Source organism: Phoca vitulina, unplaced genomic scaffold (assembly GCF_004348235.1).
Source record: "Phoca vitulina isolate PV1807 unplaced genomic scaffold, GSC_HSeal_1.0 scaffold52, whole genome shotgun sequence".
Lineage (NCBI taxonomy): Eukaryota > Metazoa > Chordata > Mammalia > Carnivora > Phocidae > Phoca > Phoca vitulina.
The window spans coordinates 6,329,112-6,352,160 of record NW_022589755.1 but is presented as its reverse complement, the minus strand read 5'-3'; the positions used below and the strand labels follow the sequence as shown (position 1 = coordinate 6,352,160).

General features: G+C 53.8%; 1 protein-coding gene across 2 annotated transcripts; it reads left to right on the top strand.

The window, feature by feature from the left end:
* The first annotated feature begins 1,717 nt into the window (after positions 1-1,717).
* On the top strand, positions 1,718-22,392 carry MED25 (mediator complex subunit 25). 2 transcript variants are annotated; one of them, XM_032388354.1, is made up of 18 exons: positions 1,718-1,891; positions 1,988-2,033; positions 2,421-2,545; positions 8,712-8,810; positions 9,209-9,329; positions 9,577-9,739; positions 9,895-10,025; positions 10,313-10,400; positions 10,493-10,686; positions 11,121-11,249; positions 11,634-11,719; positions 11,799-11,856; positions 12,003-12,110; positions 12,216-12,404; positions 12,758-12,829; positions 12,964-13,182; positions 13,498-13,678; positions 16,016-22,392. In XM_032388354.1, exons 1-18 carry the CDS (start codon positions 1,758-1,760, stop codon positions 16,258-16,260), a joined length of 2,388 nt encoding a protein of 795 aa, XP_032244245.1. In that variant the 5' UTR covers positions 1,718-1,757; the 3' UTR covers positions 16,261-22,392. The 2 variants fall into 2 exon arrangements, with proteins under 2 accessions (XP_032244245.1, XP_032244246.1); XM_032388355.1 differs by lacking the exon at positions 16,016-22,392 and adding an exon at positions 14,161-14,292.
* Positions 22,393-23,049: the final 657 nt, after the last annotated feature.

The window sequence follows — 23,049 nt, the reverse complement described above, 5'->3', positions numbered from 1 at the left end:
AGAAGCAGGCTCCCCGCTGAGCAGGAAGATTGATGCATTGATCCCAGGACCCTGGGATCATGACCTGAGCTGAAGGCAGACACTTAACCAACTGAGCCACCCAAGCGCCCCTTCCTTATAATTTTATTAAAGTTGAATTACACTGGCATAAAAAAATGGGAGCTGCTTTAGATTAAAAGAAACTTAAGAGATATAATGTCTAAATATGTTTGGTCTTTGGATTCTGATGCAAATAAAACAATTGAAAAAAGGCATTTTGAGAGAATTGAGGAAATCTGATTGTGGATTTAGTGTTAGATGACACCAAGAAATAATTTTGTTGGGGCGCCTGGGTGGCTCAGTCGTTAAGCGTCTGCCTTCGGTTCAGGTCATGATCCCAGAGTCCTGGGATCGAGCCCTGTAGCCTGCTTCTCCCTCTCCTACTCCCCCTGCTTGTGTTCCCTCTCTCGCTGTGTCTCTGTCAAATAAATAAATAAAATCTTTAAAAATAAAAGACTTCAGCAAAGAAAATAAAAGAAAAAAGGGATGGATAAGGTAAATGTGACAAAATGGTGATACAACTGTGTGTGAGAGGAAGGCACCCTTTTATCTTGAGGTACATTGCCAAAATGCACTGGGACAAGTTGTGCTTATTCACACCGCCTCTAGACTGTGTCTGAGCCCAAACTCTCCCGCCCTCATGGACTTTCTTCTTTCCCATATTAATTAACGTGACAAAGGTAAAATGCTTTTTAATTGAAGATAAGCAGTTTTCAGATGTTTACTTGCCATTTTAAATTGTTCTGTGTGGGGGAAGAGCCTCCCTACCATTAAAAAATATCTTTTTTTATTTTCCTAAAATTTTATTGGTAAGATGTATTTGTGTAGTAAATTTCAGTCAACATATATGTTACAAATGACTTTCCCAGTTTATCGTATTCTGTTTTCCAACTCGGTTTATGGAGTCTTTTGGACAAATTGATCAATATTTTACGTTTTCTGGCTTTGCTGTGAGGATAAACTCTGTTTCCAGGCTTCAGGATTGTACAGCGTGTTTCTTTAGTCCTTCAGCTATTTTTAAGGTTTCATCTGTTGCATTTACATTTTTAATCCACCTGGAATGTATTTATGTTCTAGGCCAGTTTCTGGCCGCCCTCCCAGAAAACAACAATCAGGTGTTGCCTAGCAACCGCCACTTGGGTCGGAATTCGGCTTTGAGGGGGAAGAACAGCTGCACTCCCCTCCGAGTGGACGGCAACCTCGAGCGTTGCCTAGTAACCCATTTCAGAGGCTGTGATTGGCTCCTTCACACGACCCTCCCCCCCATCTCCCCGCGCCAGAAAAAATTTAACTAGAAACCTAATCTCTCCATAGAAAACTAAGGCTGCGTATGCGTTGCATAGCAACCAGGTCTCCTGACCCTCCGATTGAGACCAGAGTCGGAACAGGCGCCTCGCTCAAAGATGGCGGCCGACTGCCCCTCTCTCAGTATATGTCACTCCACAGTCCTGACAATACTTCAGTCTTCCCCGTCAGGCCCCCGAAGGGGTTCGCTATGCTCTTAATCTTGCACGCGGTGGGCACGAACGACGATGGACACAGAACCAACGCTCCCTCCTTGCCCCGCACAAACATGGCCGCAGGCGCGTCAAGCAGCGGCGCTAAGACGTCCGACGCCGGTGCACGCGCGGCGCAGGCGCACTTCCGCTCATCCCGCAGCGGCTGCGGTGGCGGCGGCGGTGGCGGCGGTGGCGGCGGTGGCGGCTGCTGCGCGGGGCATGGTCCCCGGGTCGGAGGGCCCGGCCCGAGCCGGGGGCCTCGTGGCTGATGTGGTGTTTGTGATTGAGGGCACAGCCAACCTGGGGCCTTACTTCGAAGGGCTGCGCAAGCACTACCTGCTTCCGGCCATCGAGTGAGTGCCGTTTCCGCGACTTCCAGTCCGGCCCTCCGACTTTAGTTTTCCACGGTTTCTTGCCTGACCCCGACCTTTTGCCTCCGACCCTCACAGGTATTTTAATGGTGGTCCTCCTGCCGAGACGGACTTCGGGGGAGACGTGAGTCTTGGGACTCCCGGGTCTGAGGGAGGAGGGAGCCGGGGACGGGACTCTCGGGTCTGAGGGAGGAGGGAGCCGGGGACGGGACTCTCGGGTCTGAGGGAGGAGGGAGCCGGGGACCGGACTCCCGGGTCTGAGGGAGGAGGGAGCCGGGGACGGGACTCCCGGGTCTGAGGGAGGAGGGAGCCGGGGACGGGACTCCCGGGTCTGAGGGAGGAGGGAGCCGGGGACGGGACTCCCGGGTCTGAGGGAGGAGGGAGCCGGGGACGGGACTCCCGGGTCTGAGGGAGGAGGGAGCCGGGAGCCGGGGACCGGCCTCCTGGGTCTGAGGGAGAAGGAGCTGGACTGGGGTCCCAGATGAAAAGTTCCTCTGTCCTCTCCTCCCAGTATGGGGGGACCCAGTACAGCCTCGTGGTGTTCAACACGGTGGACTGCGCTCCCGAGTCCTACGTACAGTGTCACGCTCCCACCAGCAGCGCCTATGAGTTTGTCACCTGGCTCGATGGCATTAAGTGAGCTTTTTCTTGTGCTTGGGGTGCGTTGGGGGGCCCTGTGAGGGACCGTGAATGGACGGCGGCTTGGTTTGAGCTTCAGAAACCATCCCTCACACTGGGTGGCTGAAAGGGCTGAGAGGGATAGTTTTTGTCCACAGATCAACTTCTGTGGTGGGTTCTGTGTGCTCAGCGGTTTTGCCATCCGGTGTGGAAGTAGAAAGATCTTCCCAGTTGGGGAGGCCTGTTGAGCTCCAGCGCCCATCTCGTATTGTGAGGTTCTCCACATTCTTAGGCTGTTTCTCATCTGTACTCCAGTTTTCCTTTTTCAGATGGGCCCCCTGAAGCCTGAGTGCAAGGGGGGTGGGGCCTAGGCCAGGATAGAGCCCTCTGGGCTTTGGATGGGATTTGGAATGTTCACTTGGCCCGCTCAGTGCAGGTGCAGACAGCCTGCGACCAAATCACAGCTAAACCACAACAGAACTCCCAGACCCAGGAGTCCCTGCTCCCTTTGTGCGTAATGTAGCTTATCTCCTATCTCTTTAAAGGGGGGATGTTACAGTACTTACTTATTTATCGTATTGTTTATTCTGGGTTGCATAACAGATTATCCCCAAACTTAGTGGCTCAGAACAATAAACGTTGATTATTTCATGCCATATCTGTAAGTAAGGAATTCAGGACTGGCTTAGCTGGATAGTTCTGGCTCAGGGTCTCATGAGGTTGCAGTCATCCAAGGGACTGGCCGATCCGTTTTCAAGGTGGCTCACTCTGTGGCTGCAGAGTGTCCTCCTAACCTGGCAGCTGGCTTATCTCAGAGGAAGCAACACAACAGAGAGAGCAGAGAGGAGGAGGCTACGAGGGTTTTTATGATCCAGCTTTTGGAAGTCACACAGCATTACCTCTGCCATGTTCTGTTTGTTATAGAAGGCAGTCCTGTTCAGTGCGAGGAGCATGAGGGGAGATGAATGCCAAGGGTGTGAATACCAGGAGGTGGGGATCACTGGGGGGGCCTGGCTACCAGGACTTCATGCATTCTTCGGGAATTAAATTAAATGAGTTGGTGACCACTTAAAACAGCACCTGGCATGTATTAAGTGCTATGTTAGTGTTCGCTGTTGTTTCAGTTCTCGGTTTCTTGGTTTGTGAATGGATAATGGTAGTCCGCATCTCTGGTGCTCTTGGGAGAATCACGAGCTCATCTTCATGCGGTGCCTTCATCCTGCCTAGCCCAGGGTCTGGTCTGGGGTTAGAGTTCACTAAGCGGCACCGGTTCATGGCTGTTGTTCTCTTCATACGTTTATGCAGCAAGTGTTTGCTGAGTGCCTGCTTTGTTCCAGGCTGTTTGTGCTGGACTGGGTGCTGCACGTTCACTGGGAAGCTGACACCCAAGTTTGACCTCTCATGGCCATTCGAGCTACTAGTCAGGGCAGAGTAGGATTTCCCAACCTCAGTACTGTTGACACTTTGGGCCAAATAATTCACTGTTGCGTGGTGCTGTCCTGTGCGGTGCCCGATGTTCAGTAGCCTCCCTGGCTCTAGCCACTAGATGCCAGGAGCCACCTCCAAGTTGTGACACACAGAGATGTCTCCAGACATTGTCAAGTGTCCCCTGGGGTGGGGAGTTGGGGGGACAAAATCCACCCCAGCTGAGAAGTACTGAGATAGATTGTTGTAAGACTTGAATAATGGTAAGTGGGGGCTTTTTGAGCCCCAAGTTCAAGTGTGCTGTCCCTCAAGTACCTAGCACTGAGCACGGTCTGGCACCAAGGAGGTCTAGGAGAACTGTGTGGAATGAGGGAGTACATGAATGAATACCCAGAATGCACTTTATACTCTGATTCTTCCTGGTGAACTATAAGGTGCAAGACCCAACTCCAGTATCCCTTCCCTGGTGCTGGCAAACAGCCAGTCGCTCCCTCCCCTGCGCCTGCCACTCCCAGCTGTTCCCCGGTCGCAGCCCCATGCCTCTGGACTGTGAATGTCTAGGTCCCTGGTGTTCTGCTTTTTTGTTTCCAGCTGGGGCCTGGCACCCAAAAGGTCTCAGGAGGCCTTGACAGTAAATAAATGAGTGAAAGCCATGGAGAAGATAATCACTAAGAAACCAAATCTTCTAGTGGGTGTTGACGTGTCAGGACAAACAGTTAAACCCCCTTATTTAAAACTTTGCAGGGGTGCCTGGCTGGCTCAATCGGAAGAGCATGATCTTGGGGTTGTGAGTTCAAGCCCCACGATGGGTGTAGAGATAACTTAAGTAAATAAAAACTTTAAAAAATCTTAAAAATAGATAAGTAAATAAGTCTTTACAAAGCATGTGGAAGATAAGAGGGAAATGCTTTCTGAGCACATTCAGCACATATCCACACCTCCTCCTTAATCAACTTAGAATACACTGTACCTTTAGTCAAATGAAAAGCTTTGTAGGCTGTGTGCTCACTGCGGAATCCTCCCAATGAGCTGATAAACATTGGCAGTGGTCATTGTTTTACCAAGTCCTGTGTAACCATCTAAATTCACTTTCTGTGACGTTGCCAGGTGGTCTGGCGCAAAGATCACAAAGGAAGTCTGTGGGTTTTGTTCCCACTCGGAGAAGAAATCTTATCTTCTCCCAGAATGTCCGTAAGGGAAGGAACAAAGCATGCAGTGTGATTTTTGAAACGTCCTTGCTTTGGGAAGATTTATTTCTGATGTTTCATTTCCTTTCTTTCAAGAGGGGTGGGTTTTTTTTTTTTCCTCCTCCCCTGCAGCAAGTGACCCAGAATCAGAAAGAATAGGGTAGAAGGAGAAGGAGCCCTGAGTGTCTTCTCCCTAGCACTGTGACCATCTGTTCATTCATTCATTCATTCCTTCAACAAATGTTTGTGGTGCAAACTGTCCTGGGCCCTGAGGAGTTGGGGACATAAGGCAGGCCAGGTCCTGGCCCTCTTGGAGCTGGTGTCCATAGTGGGGCGACCAGCCGGGCGGGTCAAGCCTGGTCGCTGTTCACAGTCACTCGTTTTGACCAGTACGTCCGGGGGCCTCCGAGGGCTCATTACCCCGTGCGGGCAGGCAGCGAAGACTGGGGCCGTGGGTATGGCATCAGCAAGGAGCCTGGGAAGCAGCTAAGAGTCAGAGCCCACCTGTGGCACCAGGGCACTTTCATCTTCACATTTGCATCATCGAGGGGTTCATTTGGAATTCAGGCTTATCGTAAACTCTGTGGTATTCAAAACATATTTTGGCACCGTCCAGATTTTATTTCTGCGCCCCATTTTTCAAGCGTTTCTCATTTCCTGGACAAAACATGTGTTCCGTATCTCTCTCAGCGCCTAACAGACAGCCTACCCACCCTGGAAGGAAAAAGGTTTGAGAGTCTCAAAGTGATTGGTCGATCACACTTTCTCTCATAAATTATTTTTTATAATTGAGATAAAATTCACATAACAGAGGTGATTATTTTAAAGTGAACAATTCAGTGGCATTTAGTGTGTTTACGCTGTGCAGTCTCACAGGCCCAAAACGTTTTCATGCCCCTAAAACGGGACCTGCACCCATGAAGCAGTTGCTCCGTATCTGCCCCCCCCCCCCTTCCGGCCAGGCCCAACCAGGACACTTTTGGCTCAAAGAGTCTCATGAAAATAGTGGTTTGATTTATTCGGGAACAGGAAGTCACAGCAGGGTGGATGCAGGGTTGGTTCATTCATTGGGGTCTGCCCCTGAAACTCTGGCCTTCAAGTTCTTGTGTGGAACAGCCTTGGTGGTAAGGAAGAGGAGGGCTGGGAGCAGGGCGTGGGGGTAAGGAGCATCAGTGGGGCCCGAGTGCCCTGAGAGGGGGAAGGCAGGCTTCGGGGTCGCAGGGCTAGAGGGAGAAGAGGGCGGAAGCCTGCAACTGATAACAGTTGGCCTGAGAAGTTTGGGAAAGGAGCAGAGGGGTCAAGCTGCTGTGGTTCACTCATCCAGGAGGCATGCTCTGAGTCCTGTGTGTCCTTGAGCAGCTTGGACACAAGCTGGAGATGTCTCAGACCGACCACTTGGTCCCCCTCACTGAAGGCTACCCTGACTCTGGGAGTCAGGTGCGCTGTGGAGGGAAGCCTGAAAGTCACAGTATCTGGTGACATGTGATATGATTGAGGGTGGGCCCTAAAATCAGGTGGCAGCTGAGGCAGGCTTCCTGGAGGAGGGGACGCTGGACTTGGGGTGGGGGTGGTCATAGGATAGATAAGCAGGGGGCGCCTGGGTGGCTCAGTTGGTTAAGCGACTGCCTTCGGCTCAGGTCATGGTCTTGGAGTCCCTGGATCGAGTCCCGCATCGGGCTCCCTGCTCGGCAGGGAGTCTGCTTCTCCCTCTGACCCTAACCCCTCTCATGTGCTCTCTCTCATTCTCTCTCTCTCAAATAAATAAATAAAATCTTTAAAAAAAAAAAAAAAAAAAAGGATAGATAAGCAGGGATTTTCCTCCTGGGCCAGAAGAGGGATGTGTGTGGTCATGGCAAACAGCAGAGGCCGAAAACTGGTTATGTGGCAGATCACGAAGACCAGGGACACGTGAGACATTCTGGACGACTTATACCTAGAGGAGGATGGAGCAGGAAGGTGGGCAGAGCCCGGGCACGGAGGGCCCCAGATGCCCAGCTGAGAACTTGGCTTTATTCTGGTCTTAATGGACATGGTTGGATTGGCAGCCCTTTGTTATGTATTTATATACATATGTATCTATGTAAACTCCATGCCACACATGGGGCTCAAACTCCGACCCCAAGATCAAGAGTTGCATGCCTACCGACTGAGCCAGCCCCATACCTTTAGCCACTCAATTTTAACACACATTTCCCGAGGCTTCCCTAATGCTAGACTGTGGGGTAAGAGAGGAGACCAGTGCAGGGGCCACAATTCAAGGGGACAGGATCCTGAACGCTCCCAGCGAGGGGCCCAGTCTGCACACATGTACCTGTGGCAGAGTCGGCCTCACAGCCCTGTGACCTGGAGAACTGTGGTGGCAGCAGCTGCACTCACATAGAGGCCGTCCCCGAGCCACGCCCCAGTGGGATGGTCGCTGGTGACCTGTCTGCACATCAGATGGAAGAGAAACCCGAGTCTGTGTATGGGTTTCCTGGGGCTGCCGAAACAAAGTAGTAAGAACTGGTTGGCTTAAGGGCACCTGGGTGGCTCAGTCGGTTAAGCGTCTGCCTTCGGCTCAGGTCATGATCTCAGGGTCCTGGGATCGAGCCCCATGTTGGGCTCCGCGCTCAGCGGGGGGTCTGCTTCTTGCCCCTCCCCCTGCTCATACGTGGGTGTGCTCACTCGCTCTCTCTCTTAAATAGATAAATAAAATCTTAAAAAAACAAAAACAAAAACTAGTTGGCTTAGAACCACAGAAAGGTAGTGACACAGTTTAGATCCAGGAGCCCAGGATCGAGGTGTGGGCAGGGCCATGCGGGCCATGCTCCCTCTGGAGCCTGTGGGGGAAGGTCCTTGTCTCTTCTAGCTTCTGGTGTCCCCAGACAATCCTTGGCTTGTGATAGTGTCACTCCGATCTCCATATGGCGTTCTCCCTGTGTCTCTACATTGTCTTCCTTCTGAGCATGTCTGTTTCTGTATCCACATTTCCCTGTTTTGACCATAAGGACATGGGTCACATTGGATTAGGGCCCACCCTGTGACCTCAGTGTAGTGTCCTTACCTCTATAAATACCCCATTTCCAAATAAGGTCACAGTCTGGGATTATGGGGGGAGGGAGGTTAGGACCTTCAGCATCTCTTGGGGAGGGGGACACAATTCAACCCTTGACACTGGGAGGACAGAGAGGCCCCTATATCTGGCTGGGAGGGTGGGCAGAGGCCAGGGCTGGCTTTAAAGGTGGAACAGACAGCCCCGAGGGGAGGTGTGGAGGGATGGGGACACGGGACCAGATCATGGGCCAGGTGTCCTGGGCCTTTCCCTGTTCCGTGCTCTGGCAGGGCCTCTGGCCAGAGGTACTCTGTCAGAGGGGATGACAAACAGCCCTTGTCCACATTCACTAGGCCTGGCGTTGCGTCAGCACTGGGGATAGAGCAGGAAACTCAGCAGTGTCTGTGCGCCCAAGTGCACGATAGAGTGTGGGGAGGAGGGCGACACGGGCGCAGGCTCTTCAGCTGTGGCCTGAGGGCTGGGAGGTGGCAGCCCGGGGTGCCACAGGGGACCCTGGGGCTGACAGCCTCGCCCCCTGCAGGTTCATGGGCGGGGGTGGTGAGAGTTGCAGCCTCATTGCAGAAGGCCTCAGCACGGCCCTGCAGCTCTTCGATGACTTCAAGAAGATGCGGGAGCAGATGTGAGTGTGCCCAGCCTGTGCGGCTCCCCGTGTCTCTTTCCACCTGGCTTTGTCTGCTGCGGGACTCCCCCCACTGCCTCACGCTGGGGAAGCGGGTGGGCTCTGAGCCCTGAGCGCTCTGGCCGGGAGGCAGGAGGTGTCCCCTGGCCAATGCCTGGTCTGGGTGTCCTCATCGGGAAGAGGATCCTGCTCTGGGTCTGCCTCCTGCTTTCCCTGCCTGCTCGGCAACTTAGAGGGAGTCAGGAACCTCTTTGGGCCTCAGTGTTCTCGGTTGTAAAATGGGGCCGTTACTCCTGACTTCCTGTGGGGTGGAGTACTTGCACTCTCCTGGGCCTGGGTCTGTCCCTTCTCAGGGCCCCTGTTGTTACCTGCTCCATGTCTTTCCTTCTCCCTGGCAGTGGCCAGACACACCGCGTCTGCCTCCTTATCTGTAACTCGCCCCCGTACCTGCTCCCTGCTGTCGAGAGCACCACGTACTCTGGGTACACGACGGAGAGTCTTGTGCAGAAGATAGGGGAGGTGAGGACTCTTGAGTCTGAGGGAGGAGCTCAGGGAGGGAGGCCTGGACTCCTCTGAGTTGTGACCAGCTCTGCTAACGTCCTTTTGGAAGAACTATAACCCAGAATCCCCTGAGGCAGCTAATACAGGTCCCAGGGTCACTTGTCTCAAAGCCTGATGGGAATTTAGTTTTAGGGCCCAGTGGGTGTGGTAGCCTGGGGGTCGGCCCCGATGGCCCCGCCCTGACCACGCCTCTCTTCTCCTGCAGCAAGGGATCCACTTCTCCATAGTGTCTCCCCGGAAGCTGCCTGCCCTAAGGCTTCTGTTCGAGAAGGCAGCTCCCCCGGCCCTGCTGGAGCCGCTGCAGCCACCAACAGATGTGAGCCAGGACCCCCGGCACATGGTGCTGGTGCGGGGGCTCGTGCTGCCGGGTGAGGCCTGAGTGCCAGCAGTGGGGCAATGGGGGGTGTCCCCCTCTGCTCCCTCTGACTTGGATTTCTTTTTTTTCTTTTTTTTGACTTGGATTTCTCTCCCCTCTCTCAAACCCCTTTGCACGGGGGCTCGGTCGTCCATCCTTTGCTCTCAGTTGGGGGTGGTTCAGCCCCAGGCCCCCTCCAGCCAAAGCAGCCTGTCCCCCTGCCTCCAGCTCCACCCTCAGGCGCCTCACTCTCAGCAGCCCCCCAGCAGCCTCTGCCCCCTGTCCCCCAGCAGTATCAGGTATGGATGTGGCCGGGGGGACGTGCTCCTGGGGCCTTGTGGGAGCCCTGGCCTCTTGGGAGAGACCTAGCTGGATGTCTGGGCTTGTGGGGTGATGGGGAGTCTCCACTGGGACCCCCAGGTGGGTGGGACACTTGGGGCCAGAGAATGCCATCCCTGTGGAGTGATGGGAGTCATCCTGCTGTGATATCATGGCCGGGGTAGCTGTGCCTTGGGTGGGCACGGTGGCGTGACCCTACGGGACACCCGGACTGGAGTGCGCAGTCCTCATCACCTTCTACCCCCAGGTCCCTGGGAACCTGAGTGCAGCTCAAGTGGCGGCCCAGAATGCAGTGGAAGCTGCCAAGAACCAGAAGGCTGGGCTAGGCCCACGCTGTGAGTCCCGAGGCGGGGATATGAGGTGGGCTGAGGTCAGCCGGGCCTCTCTGCACATCTGTCCCCACCTCTTCTCTTGGTCTCTTCCACAGTCTCACCCATTAACCCTCTCCAGCAAGCTGCTTCAGGAGTGGGTCCCCCCTTCAGCCAGGCGCCGGCCCCACCACTACCCCCGGGGCCCCCTGGCGCCCCCAAGCCACCCCCTGCTTCCCAGCCCAGTCTGGTCTCCACTGTGGCTCCTGGCCCAGGCCTGGCCCCCACCGCACAGCCCGGGGCACCGTCCATGGTAGGTGCCTGCACAGCTGCCCCGCTGCCCTACTCCTGTCTGCTGCTGACAGAGCGGAGGCCTAGCAGTTTGCCTTCCTGAGGAGGGTGTGAGGATACGTGGGTCTCGTTGTCCTCGGTCCTCAGGGGTTCACGGGGTTGGTGCCACGGACGACGGAGACTGGAGGGTCTGGGGACGGAATGGCGGGGCTTTGGCTCCTGGCGGGTGTGAACTGTTCAGAGGCGTCCAAGGGATCCTGGGAGTTGGGGTACCATGGGTCTTAGAGTTCTCAGATCCTGTGGAGTCAGAGCATTTATGGTCCCAGGGACTGTCGAGTGGTGTTGAGAAAGGAACCTGCGTTCTGTTCTTCCTGCTGGTCTGTCTCTCTCTCGGGATGCCCCTCCCAGGAGATGGTCTGACCCTGCTCCACTGCCCTCCTTGCTCCCCTCTGGCAGGCGGGCTCGGTGGCCCCAGGCGGGGTGAGCGGCCCTTCCCCAGCCCAGCTAGGGGCCCCGGCCCTCGGGGGGCAGCAGTCAGTCTCCAACAAACTCCTGGCCTGGAGCGGGGTCCTCGAGTGGCAGGAGGTGAGTAGCTCGGGGAGCCACGTGGATCTCACAGCCTGTTAGGACATGGGGCTGGGCCAGGGTCCCTGTGAGGCTGTGGCACTTTGGGTCCTGAGGAGAGTCTCAAGGAAGCCTTGAGTTCAGGACCACGGAGGTAGTAAGAATTGTGCTGCCGTGAAGCACTGAAAAGTTCTAGTTTCGGGGCGTGATGGGGGTTTAGGGGATCCCCTGCAGGGAGGGGACAGAGGTTGTGGGACCGCTGGTCTGGAGGAGGGGCCCAGGGCTTGTGGGACTTGAGCTGGGGGAGGTCCTGAGCTCTGGGGCTCCCAGCGTAGGGCAGGAGAGGTTGAGGGGACTGGGCTTTGGGGCCCTTTTCGCCGTGACACGTTCTGCTTTTCCACTCAGAAGCCCAAACCTGCCTCCGTGGACGCCAACACCAAGCTGACGCGGTCGCTGCCTTGCCAGGTCTATGTGAATCACGGCGAGAACTTGTAGGTGACTGACTGTAGGGCTGGGGGCCGGGTGGACCTGGGCTTGCATCCTCCTGACGCCTCTCCCCTTGGCCCCCAGGAAGACAGAGCAGTGGCCTCAGAAGCTGATCATGCAGCTCATCCCGCAGCAGCTGCTGGTGAGTGGCTCAAGGGAGCACCGCCCGCCCCTCCCGGTCGGCTAGTCCCATTCTCTTCCCTCGTCCCTTCCCTGCCCCCCCCCCACCTGCCTCGGCTCCCTGCTCCTCACTTCCCCACTCTGCATGCCGGCCTGTGTCTCCCGCAGACCACCCTGGGCCCTTTGTTCCGGAACTCGAGGATGGTGCAGTTCCATTTCACCAACAAGGACCTGGAGTCCCTGAAAGGCCTCTATCGCATCATGGGCAACGGCTTTGTGAGTCTGGGGCAGGGCGAGTGCCTGCAGAGCTTCTAGAACTGGGAGGGGTGGGTGCCCCCTCCTCCTCTTTCTCAGGGGTGACTAGTGCACGTCCTCTGCCAGGCCGGCTGCGTGCACTTCCCCCACACGGCCCCCTGCGAGGTGCGGGTGCTCATGCTCCTGTACTCGTCCAAGAAGAAGATCTTCATGGGCCTCATCCCCTACGACCAGAGCGGCTTCGTCAACGGCATCCGGCAGGTCATCACCAACCACAAGCAAGTCCAGCAGCAGAAGCTGGAGCAGCAGCGTGGGGTGAGTGACCAGGGCCTCCCTCCCCTAGCACCCACCCCTGCCCACCTGGGCCCCTGAGCTTGTGGCCAGACCCTCAGCATCCCTCCTGGGCTGAGATGTGGCCACCTGGGTTCAGTCCCTTCCCCACATTTTCTTGCGATCTTTGTACCCCTTTCAGCGTCTGGATCGAATCTCAGACACAGCCTTCCCTTGGGGACTTGGGAAAGTAAGGTTTACTTCCCAGACCACCCACCCCCAAAGAACGTTCCTAGTTCCTGACAGGTTCCCCTTCAGGATTCAGAAGGCTCCCCCTGCCCAAACACAGGACCCCTACTCCCGCCCCCAGTCACTGACCTGCTCCCTGTCCCCTGCAGATGGGGGCACAGCAGGCCCCCCCCGGGCTGGGCCCCATTCTGGAGGACCAGGCGAGACCCTCACAGAATCTGGTGAGGAGAGGGCTGGTGGGGTCAGGGCCAGGGCGGGGGAGACCCCCAAAGAACACTGTCATTTTGACCTGACCTCGGAGGCCAAGAAGTCTGGGGAATCTGCCTCGTCCCTCACCCCCATCTCTTCCTACCAGCTCCAGCTCCGCCCACCACAGCCCCAGCCTCAGGGCTCTGTGGGGGCCTCCGCGGCCTCAGGACAGCCCCAGCCCCAAGGTGCTGCCCAGGCCCCCCCAGGTGCCCCCCAAGGCCCTCCTGGAGCAGCCCCCGGCCCTCCCCCTCCTGGACCCATCCTTCGGCCTCAGAACCCTGGGGCCAACCCCCAACTGCGGAGTCTCCTCCTCAACCCACCTCCGGTGAGATTTGGGGGTGGGGGGCAGATGGGAGCCATGGGGCTGGGCCCTGGGCCCTGATGGTTCTGGTCCTTTTGTTTGGGAGGAAGGAGGTTGGCTTTGATCAGAGGGTGTGAATAGAGCCCTGCCAAGGGCCCCAGGCAGACCGGCTCCTCTGTGTCTATCTTATGTAGGCTTCTGCTAAGATTCCTTTGAAGAAAGACACCCCCCCCACCCCCGCCGCAACCACTGGATGAGATGTTCTCTGAGCAGCTTCTGTGCTAGAGGCTGCTTGATGGGGTGGGGGCTCTCTCTGAGCCACTTTCTTTGTTCTCGCAGCCCCAGAGCGGGGTGCCCCCACCCCAAGCCTCCCTCCACCACCTCCAGCCACCAGGGGCTCCTGCACTGTTGCCCCCACCACACCAGGGCCTGGGGCAACCCCAGCTGGGGCCTCCCCTCCTGCACCCACCGCCTGCCCAGTCCTGGCCCGCACAGCTTCCCCCAAGAGCTCCACTGCCAGGTAAGGAGGTCCCCGGGGAGGGCAGGGGTCTGGACTGAGTGTCCCAGCAGCCCCTGGGCTAGAGCCTCAAGACCAAGGGCTCCTGGGAAGTGAAGTCCTGGATTCAAGAATGGTAGCTGGTCCCCACCCCCGCAGGATTCTTGGGAGGCTCTGAGGGCTTCTGGAAAATACAGCCCAGGGGGTCAAGACCTAGTGGGGCAAGATCTCTTTTTGTGATTCCTTTCCTGTGTGTCCTGGGGTTGATGGGAAACATAGTCTTAGGGCCAGAGAAGTAGTTTGGGGGATGGGCTCCTAAAGGCTCGCGGGAATCAGCACATTTGTGACCAGACGGGGCCAGAAGGTGCCTCTGATGGGTCCCCCTGGGGCTTCCTAGAAAAGTCATTACCTTGGGCTCCCAGAGGAAGAGGGAGGAAGCAGGCCCAGGGCCCTCCAGGGCCCCAGGGACTACTGGGAGATGCAGTCCCTTCCCCACTGCCCCCCAGGTCAGATGCTGCTGAGCGGGGGTCCCCGGGGCCCGGTTCCCCAGCCGGGCCTGCAGCCCAGCGTCATGGAGGACGACATCCTCATGGATCTCATCTGAACCCCCGACACCCAATAAAGTTCCTTTTAACACACACCCCGGCTCCCGTCACTGACGTCCCCCAGGACTGGGCAGGAGACCTGGAGGAGACCTCTCTGTCCTTGTTTTCGCTTCAGCAGATGTCCCTGAGGCTCTGGGCTGGTGACACCAGGGCCTCCAGTGAGTCAGGCAGTCTGGTGCAGCCTGGCTTTGGGCGGGGGGGGTGGGATGTGGAGGCAGGCAGGCAGCGCTCACAGGGCCGTGTGCCCTCGCGGAGATAGGGTGGGTACCCGGAAGAGGCCTCTGAGCCAGCTGGGCTCAGCAGTCTTGGAGGAGAAGTGGGAGTCGACAAGGCCGAGAAGGAAGGAGGCAAGTGGTGATCTAGGTGCGGGGACAGCAGAAGTGAGCGTGTGAGGGCAGGAGAAAGCTTGGGGTATTCAGAGGTGCAAGTCCAGCTTGAGGAAGGAGGGACCCAGAGAGGTGGGCAGATGCCAGGTTGGGAGGATGCTCAGGTTCCAAACTGAGTGGCTCAAGGTTTGTCCTGAGGACGCAGAAGAGCCAGGGGAGGTCCCACGTGCAGGGAGCAGGTCTGGATTGGCTGGTTGTCAGGGTCTCTGGGTTGTGGAGTGCAACGGGGCAAGACAAGGCCAGGAATGCGGGGAGGAGGCTGGGGTGGTGGCCCCGGGAGGGGAGAGGCTGGTGGAGGGGCTGGGATCGAGTCAGGGGGCAAGAGGGGTGAGTCTAGGGACTTGGCATGCCATGCAAAGGAATTGGGGGTGAAGGGGTGGCGTCAGAGTCTGCCCCTGGCTCCTGGCCTGGGTGCTGGTAGATTATGGAGCCTCCCTGAGTGAGGGAACTGGGGGAAGGAGCCGGTAGTGAGTGCTAATGGTTCAAGGAGTGTCCATGTCACAGGTCACATGTTGGGAGTTCAGGATGTGTTCTTAGGAAATGGCGTATGTTTGATTGTTGAAGCCACAGGAGTGGACAAGATCGCACGTGAGGAGAGGCCAGCCCCAGGTCCCAGAGATGGACCTTCCAGGGCTTTGAACAAGGTGGACAGTGGGGCTGTCCCTGAGGTGGAAAACATGGCAGGGGACAGGTTTGGGACGTGGCGAGGCAAGAATGTCCTCAGGGAGACGTCTAGGGGGCAGCTGGATACAGACACGATGTGGAGTGCAAGGACGGTCCAGCCTGGAGGCAGAGAGTTCGTTGTCTGTTGTCAAGACTCTAGACTAGCATCGCTCAGCGCGTGGTCCATGCCTGGACCACCAGCATCCGCATTGTTTGGGACGCTGGTTAACATCCGATTCCTGGGCCCCATCTCAGGAGAGAGGTTGCAATCTGGTGGCCCATGGGCCACTCTGCAGATGAGTTTTGTTTGGCCTTCCCTGTGTTAGCATACGTAGCATTTTTTCCTAACGAGTTAGTTGTAAAAATCAGGATAATTTGCACGCAAACACACACGTACACACACACACACTCTGTCTCACACACACACACACACACACACACACACACAATCTGCAGCCTTGGCTTCTCTTGACAAGTCAGAAGTTCTGGCACCTCTGGGCCCGCCCTTCTGCCTAGCAACAGTGGGCTGGAGCTGCCCCTTTCAATGGGGCGTGTGCTCGCTGGTTCGCCACAGTCCCCACCACTCCCGTTTGGCTCCCCCACCGCGAGGCAGAGGGTCATTGCCTTTGGGCTTGCACTGTGGTTGTTCCTGTGGTAGCATTCAGAGGCAAGTGAAATCTTTCTTGTACCCATGTCTCTATCAAAAGTGGCAAAACGAAAGAGAGACCGAGAGGGCCACGTGTTTCGAGAAAAATGGGAGCGAGCCTATTTCTTTGTGGAAGTGAAGAACATGCCTATGTGTTTAATATGCAAAAAAATCGTATCTGTGTTGAAAGAATACAACCTGAGACGTCATTACGAATCAAAGCACAGTAAGAGCTTCGACCAGTACACAGAACAGATGCGAGACGCGATACTCAGTGAACTGAAAAAGGGCCTCAAGTGTCAGTAGGGTTTGCTTTGGAAAGAAAGCAGGTCTGAGAAGCGGCGTCGCTGCAAAGTGCAGTTCGAGTAACGAGCAAAGCACGACCTGGGCGTTAAAGCCTTCCACTGATGGCGAGTTTGTAAAGGAGCAGGACGGCGGGTCCTGGACAGAGACGTTCGCCTGTTGAGACTATCCTTTCGGCCTGACGGGCGTTTGCATTGCGCCGTGAGTCGAAGATAAAACCAGAAGATTTACAAGTCCAGGTGCTTGAAAGAGTCAACTCCACTGTGGCCTTTTCTAGCGTTGCTCATGAACTCTTACCACCCGGCTAGCTTTATTTATTTGTGGTATGGAGAATTTTGACACGACCGAAAAAGTCTGTGACACGGTGCCCAGGCAGGCCCAACGCTGGGAGATGAGCTATTTTGTGTGTGTATTGACAGAAATACTCACACAGACTGGCAAGAATTCCTAAGCACAGTCACAGACCGTTGTGGTAATGTAATGATCTGTGTCACGGGGGGCCTTGTTAGGGCACCTCAATCCCGGGAGGCAACACTCGGTGAGGACGCAAGTCAGCTCGTTGCCTCAATCACCAGGACTTGAGTTGTGTTCAGAAGGTACATGGAACACACCGCAGATGTCCTCGACACGCTCCTGTGCTTTAACCGTGGGCAGGTGGACAGTGACCTTGACCCGATGTATTGACAGAAGCTCTGTGACCTGGTCGTCACGTAATGGTGTGGAAGGGATCTGCACTGTTGAAATCCGTCGACTTGGTTCATCTCCAATGAGATGAAGGCCACACCTTGGTTCCCCTGAGAAGGTCGGTCAAAGACTTTTGGTCGAAGTTACAACCCCCCACCCACTCCCCCCGAACACTAGTTCTCTGCAAAGACGTTCACAAACAGCTACTTGAATGTATGATCGTGTTTGCCCAGTCCTGGCAAAAACGAGGAAGCCACTGGCAAGGAATAGTTCCTTCGCTGCAATTGGTTTCCAGAAACAAAAGACATGGCCTGGACCATATTCACCCAGCTGGTGGGGTTCAAGACCAAATTCCCCCAAAGGCTCTCTGCATCTAGACTCTGTGAAAATGAACTAACACTGTCCAGTTTGCCTTCGTCGGTTACTGTCGATGATGTGAATGCAGACCACAAGTTGTAGTTACTGAACTACAGGGCAGTAGGGTGCTGATTCCTAACTGTGACGCCATTGGAAGATCACACCCCTACAACTCTCCAGCAGTTGTCTTGAATTTCGGTGTTTGGAGATGCCCACGCTTGTAAACAGCTGTTTTCCGTTACAAAATTGATTCAAATTAAATAACCGTTCCCAGTTAAGGATTCAAGGTTGAATTCTAAACTGCCCGTCCCACTATGACATCCACGGCCTGACGCTGACCTCTCGGTACGGAAGGGGGGTGAGTTCAGCCTTCTGGCTTCAAAATCAAAGGAGCAAAAGAATTATGAAAGAGAAAATTTTAATAATTAAATATTTCTATTTTTCAATTTGTATTTTTTCAATTTTGAATTTGAAATATAAACTCCAGTATCATACATGTTTGTATTCTGTTCCGTGCATTCACCATCGTTCAGTAAAGATACAATTTGATTTTATTTCTGGCCGTCGACTTTTCTCATGCCTGGCTAGTTCACTCATTTATGTGGCCCGCCTGGCTCCTGTAGGCATTTGAGTTTACCGTCCCTGCCGTGGCACTGCCGGATGGAATCTGGGGGCGGGAGGGAGGCTGGGAATCGCCATTTTGACTGAGCTCCCTGGGTGGCTCTGGCAAGGACAAAAGACTGAGCAGGAGACGCTGGTGGTGGTTGAAGGGAGAGTGGGTGACATTTCCCGTCTTGTATGTAGCAGGGGTTTTTGAAAACTCAGATGGCTTCAGGGACCAGGCAGGTGATGGAAATGTGTGAAGCGGCCGGGTGCAGGACAGTAGGGAGCGATGGGGACTGTGGCGAACTTGCAGAGTGCTTGCCCCACCTAGTGGCATTCAAATTGCAACAACAACAACAACAAAAAACACTGTGAGGACCAAACAAAATCCGCTTGTGGGTCTGACGAGGCCATCGGGCTGCCATTTTGCGACCTCTGGAAGAAGAAGACGCGGGGACAAGGACAGCCCTGAGATAGATCCACAAATCCGGGTTGGGCAGGGAGCCAGAAGGCAGGAGGACCGGGCAAGTGTGTTCTGGAAGCTGAGTGTTTTTGAGGAGAGAGCAATCGTCAAATCTGCTGCAAGGAGAAGACAAAGGGAGAGCAGCCAGCGCTGTTTCCACCTGGTAGAAATAGCCCTGCAAGGAGACACAGGTTTGAGTCCAGGACAAATTGATCGAAAAGAAATGTTTCCAGTTGCTGGTTTGTCCGTCTCCGGCCAGTGAGGCCCTCTTGACCTCAGCACCCAGGTAGATGAACTGAAGGGACCGGCCTGATGAATTCACGGGTGTGTGTGCACGAGGCGAGGCAGAAGAAAACCCAGGGTTACTAGAATGCCCAGAGAGTGAAGAAATGCCTAGACACCTAGAACTCACCTGCACTTTTCAGTCATGGGTAAAGGCGGTCGGCTACGTGCTTAATGTGCCTCTTAGAACCAGCCAACACCAGGAACACATCTTTTGGGAAAGGTTTTCTCTGAGTGCAAGGTACTGTTAAAGCTACTTGAATGGAGAAGGAAATAGTGAAAAACTTAGAACGGCAGGGGTTAAACTCTGGCTGACGCATTGATTAGCTCTGTGGCTTTGGGCGGGTGCCTCTGCTTCCCTGAGCCTCAGTTTCCACCTAGGTCAAGTAGTAGCTTTCCCCGCGAGATTGAGCACGTGGCAGGCTCAGCACAGGCCTCCCCACAGGAGAGCTGCTTTTAGCCCCTGTTGTCCTCACTGTCCAAATGTGCTCTTAGAAGGCAAGCGTAGTGAGCAAACCTGTTTCTAAAAGCGCATGCCAACTTGTCAGAATCACCAGAGCATCCATGAAGGTCGTAATTGGGTGAGTGACTAGTTGGAAACATTTCATTTTTGATCAATTTGCTTTCGGACCATGTATCTAGAGCTGGAAGCAAGACTAGGAAATTTGCGAGAATTCTCCCAACTGGCAAAAGTTGCAGAACATAACTGGGGGGGAAAAAAGATCAGGGCAAAAGTGCTTAAACACCAACACATTCATTGTTGTGAACCTGTCTTGGGTGAGAGAAAATGCCCACCTGATACTGATAATGAAGAAAAACTGAGAAAATGAGACCTTCTAGAAGAGGTATATTTGTCTCAAGGTACACAGAACTCACATATTTTTTCCACCATCTTGAGTTTTTATTTTAAAATTAACTATAAACATGTAATGAGTTACACACATGATTACAGTTTCATAAAGATAAAAAGGCACCGAAGTGTATAGAAAAAAAAGTTCCCTTTCATACCTCTTTTCTCCTCTCATCCCAAACACAACACTGAGCAAACTACTTTCCTCCCCAGAGGCAGACGTACCAGTTTGGTGCTTGGGTTTACATGCATTTGGTTGTTGAGACATTTATAGTCTCTTAAATGTTTCACATAAGTGGGGTCAGTTTATCTTGTCTTTGTTTTTTTTTTCCACTTACGTAGTGGCCACCTGTCCATATCATTCATTGCACGTGGCCCCATTAAATGGCCCCATTCCAATTCCACACAACATCCAGTCTGTAGAAGTTGTCGGTGTGTAACAGACCCCACCAGTCAGTGACTTAAGCAGCAAGCATTTGTCGCACAATCGCTCTGGGTCAGCAGTCCAGACACAACATAGCTCGTGCGTCCAGCTCAAGGTCTGTCCCTGTTGCAGTCAAGCTGTGGCCAGGGCTGCAGTCTCATCTGAAGGCTCAACTGACAGAGGACCCACTTTCAAGCCCATTCATGGGCTTGCTGCCGGGTTCCAGTTCCTCACAGGTGACTGGATGCAGAGCCTCAGTTCCTTGCTTCCTTGCCCGAAGTCTCCCTCCGTTTTTGACCACGTAGGCCCCCTCATAGTGCAGCTCACAACATGGCTGCCAGCTTCCCTGGAAATGAGGGGGTAGCCAAGATGGAAGCTAGAGTCTTTTTGTAACCCAGTCACGGAAGGGATATCCCATCACTTTGGCCATATTTTGTGGGTTACAACAACTCAGTCGGCCCAGCCCACACTGAAGCTGAGGAGTAATAATGGGAGTATAATACCAGGAGGAGTTGGGGTCAGGGGGGCCATGTTTGAAGCTCTTTGCCACACTGTGCGTGGCACTTGGTTAGCTGTGCAGATTTTCACTTAAAAATGCTGTAGAGAAGGAGCGTATACGTATTTTTATATATTTTTTTGCTCACTTGTGCAGGCATTCCTGTGGGATCCATTCTTAAGAGCAAAATTTCAAGATTGAAGAGTGTGCTGATTTTGATTTATTTGACTCTTTAAAAACTGAATTTATTTTTTGTATATATAAAACCTTCATATGGTTTACACTTTAAGAGGTTCCAAAATCAACCCGATGCATAGTCTCTCCCAGCTATCTCTGGAGATCAATTGCCAATTTTCTAGTGTTTTTTTGTTTGTTTTAATTTTAAGTAGGCTCCATGCCCAACGTGGGGCTTGAACTCATGACCCTGAGATTGAGTCACGTGCTCTACCAACTGAGCCAGCCAGGCGCCTCTCAATTACCAGTTTTCTTATGTGTCCTTTCAGAGCTATGTACAAGCAGGTGGAAACAAACAGAAACATACTCATTTTCTGGCTCTGCTATCCAGTGGCAGGCTAGTTTATATTTTTAAAACAGCTTTATTGAGGTATAATTGACATACACAACCCTGCACATATGTAATATACACATGTTGATGAGTTTGGATATCTACATACACCCGTGAAATCACCCGTGCAAGCCAGGTAGACATCTGTCACTTACAAATTTCCTTGTGTCCCTTTGGGTTTCTGTGGGGGGGGAGCGGGGGGCTAAGAGCACAAACATGAGATCTACCCTCTTAAATTTCAGCTCACGGTAGAGGATTGCTAACTGTCAGCACTGTGTTATACAGCAGATCTCTACAACTTAGATTCAGCCTACTTTACTCAGTAGATTACTCTTTTTCATCTGACAATGTATCTTGTAGTTTATACCAGAGTGAAAAGCCCTCTGTTCTTTTTCATGGCTTCAGAGTATTCCCTGGGTAAATGCCACCATTTTTTAAAGCCCCTATTATGGGTCATATAGGATGCTTCTGACCTTGGTGGGTGCCTGTTTTAAACTGAGACAGAACTGCCAAATTGCCCCTTCCAAAACTATCTGGTTAATCACTCATTTGTGGGTATGGATCTCCCTGCATGAGGAGAGGTGAGGCGGGGCATAGTCATCTCCATGTAAGGAGGAAGACCTCTGGAGCATTTGGAACAGTGTGCTGGGGGGCAGATGGTGGCTGAGGGACAGCTGTGAGAAGTGCTGTGGTGACAGGGATGGGAAGGTCCCATCTTGAGTTGATAGCCATGGTGTGCCTCGGGAACGAGGGACAGGAAAGTGAGGTGTTCACTCCTGATGCCCCTCGTCTTTTTCCATCACGTGGGGGGCACGGGCTTCTGCTGAGGTTAATCGGGAACCTGGGCTTTAGACCCCCTCAGCCTGTCCTTGGCTGTGACCTCAGGCTCTTGCCTCCCCGATCCTGGTTTCCCTATCTGTAGAATGAGGATGATAAGATTGCCATCCTCATGGCGTGAATTTAAAAGGGAAACGCTAAACGTAGTGTTCAGGAAATATCTATTATTACTGCTTTCCCAAGAATGATCTTTTTTAAAATGAAGTGATCCAGGCTGGCACCTCTTCTGACAAGGAGTCCAACCCACTCCACTGTGCGTGGCTCCCGATCAACCAGGTTATTACTGAGAACCTCAAGGAACTTAATAGAATACCAGGAGGCAGCAGCAGGGGCCCAGTTGACCCCGGAGGTGGTAAATTTGCAATGCATTTGTTTGAAAAATATTGATTGGATGCCTGCGAGGGACTGGGGATGAGGCGGTGAAAAGATGGGTGTGGTCCTGCCCTCTGTAGTCGGCAGGAAGCGGCCAGGTTGCTCACCTTGCAGAAGGTTCTCTCCTATCTGTAAGGTGAGGCGCTAATAAAGTGACCTTGAAGGGCCCTGGTGAGAATTTAATAACTAACCCCAGAGTCTAATGTGGGTCAGGCTGTTCCCCCTGGTGGCTGTCCTCCAATAGTAACTCAGGAGCCCCGCTGCTTTGGTTCAATAACCAGCCCCTTCCTTTTGGGGTCTTTGGTCTCCAACTGGGAACAGAACATGGGCATGGAGAGTACACACAGGCTTATATCTGCCTGGGACCAGAAGCGATGCTCCTGACATCATGTTGCTCATGCTTATGCTACCACGGGTGAGAATGAAATCATCCCAATCTCCTCCGGGGGAAGCTGGGACAGGTGGTTTTCTGGTGTGCCCTGGAACGGGAAATGGGGTGTTTAACACCTCACACCACTTCTGCAGAGGCGTGGAGGGCGTTCTGAGGGGGATGTGCACTCCGACCTAGAGTGCTCTGTGCTGGGCTTTTGGGACATCGCTGTGAATAAGCTGGACATGGTCCTTGTCCTTACAAAGCTCCCAGGCTAATGTGGGGGCCACAGATAAGTACAAATCATGATGAGAAAGTTTAAGGAAGAATATATAGAGCCTGAAGAGCATGTATCAGGCAGACTTTTTCTTTTTTTTAAAAGATTTATTTAATTTTATTTCGGGGGGAGGGGAGAGAACTAGCATGGTGGGGGAGGGGCAGAGGGAGAGGGAGAAGCAGGCTCCCCGCTGAGCAGGGAGCCTGACATGG

Bases quoted from the DNA above. Each gene is read 5' to 3' on its own strand.
- MED25 (XM_032388354.1), top strand. From the start codon at position 1,758: ATGGTCCCCGGGTCGGAGGGCCCGGCCCGAGCCGGGGGCCTCGTGGCT. The intron at 12,111-12,215 runs GTGAGTCTGGGG...GTCCTCTGCCAG, and splicing joins GCATCATGGGCAACGGCTTT to GCCGGCTGCGTGCACTTCCC. The intron at 12,830-12,963 runs GTGAGGAGAGGG...TCTTCCTACCAG, and splicing joins CGAGACCCTCACAGAATCTG to CTCCAGCTCCGCCCACCACA.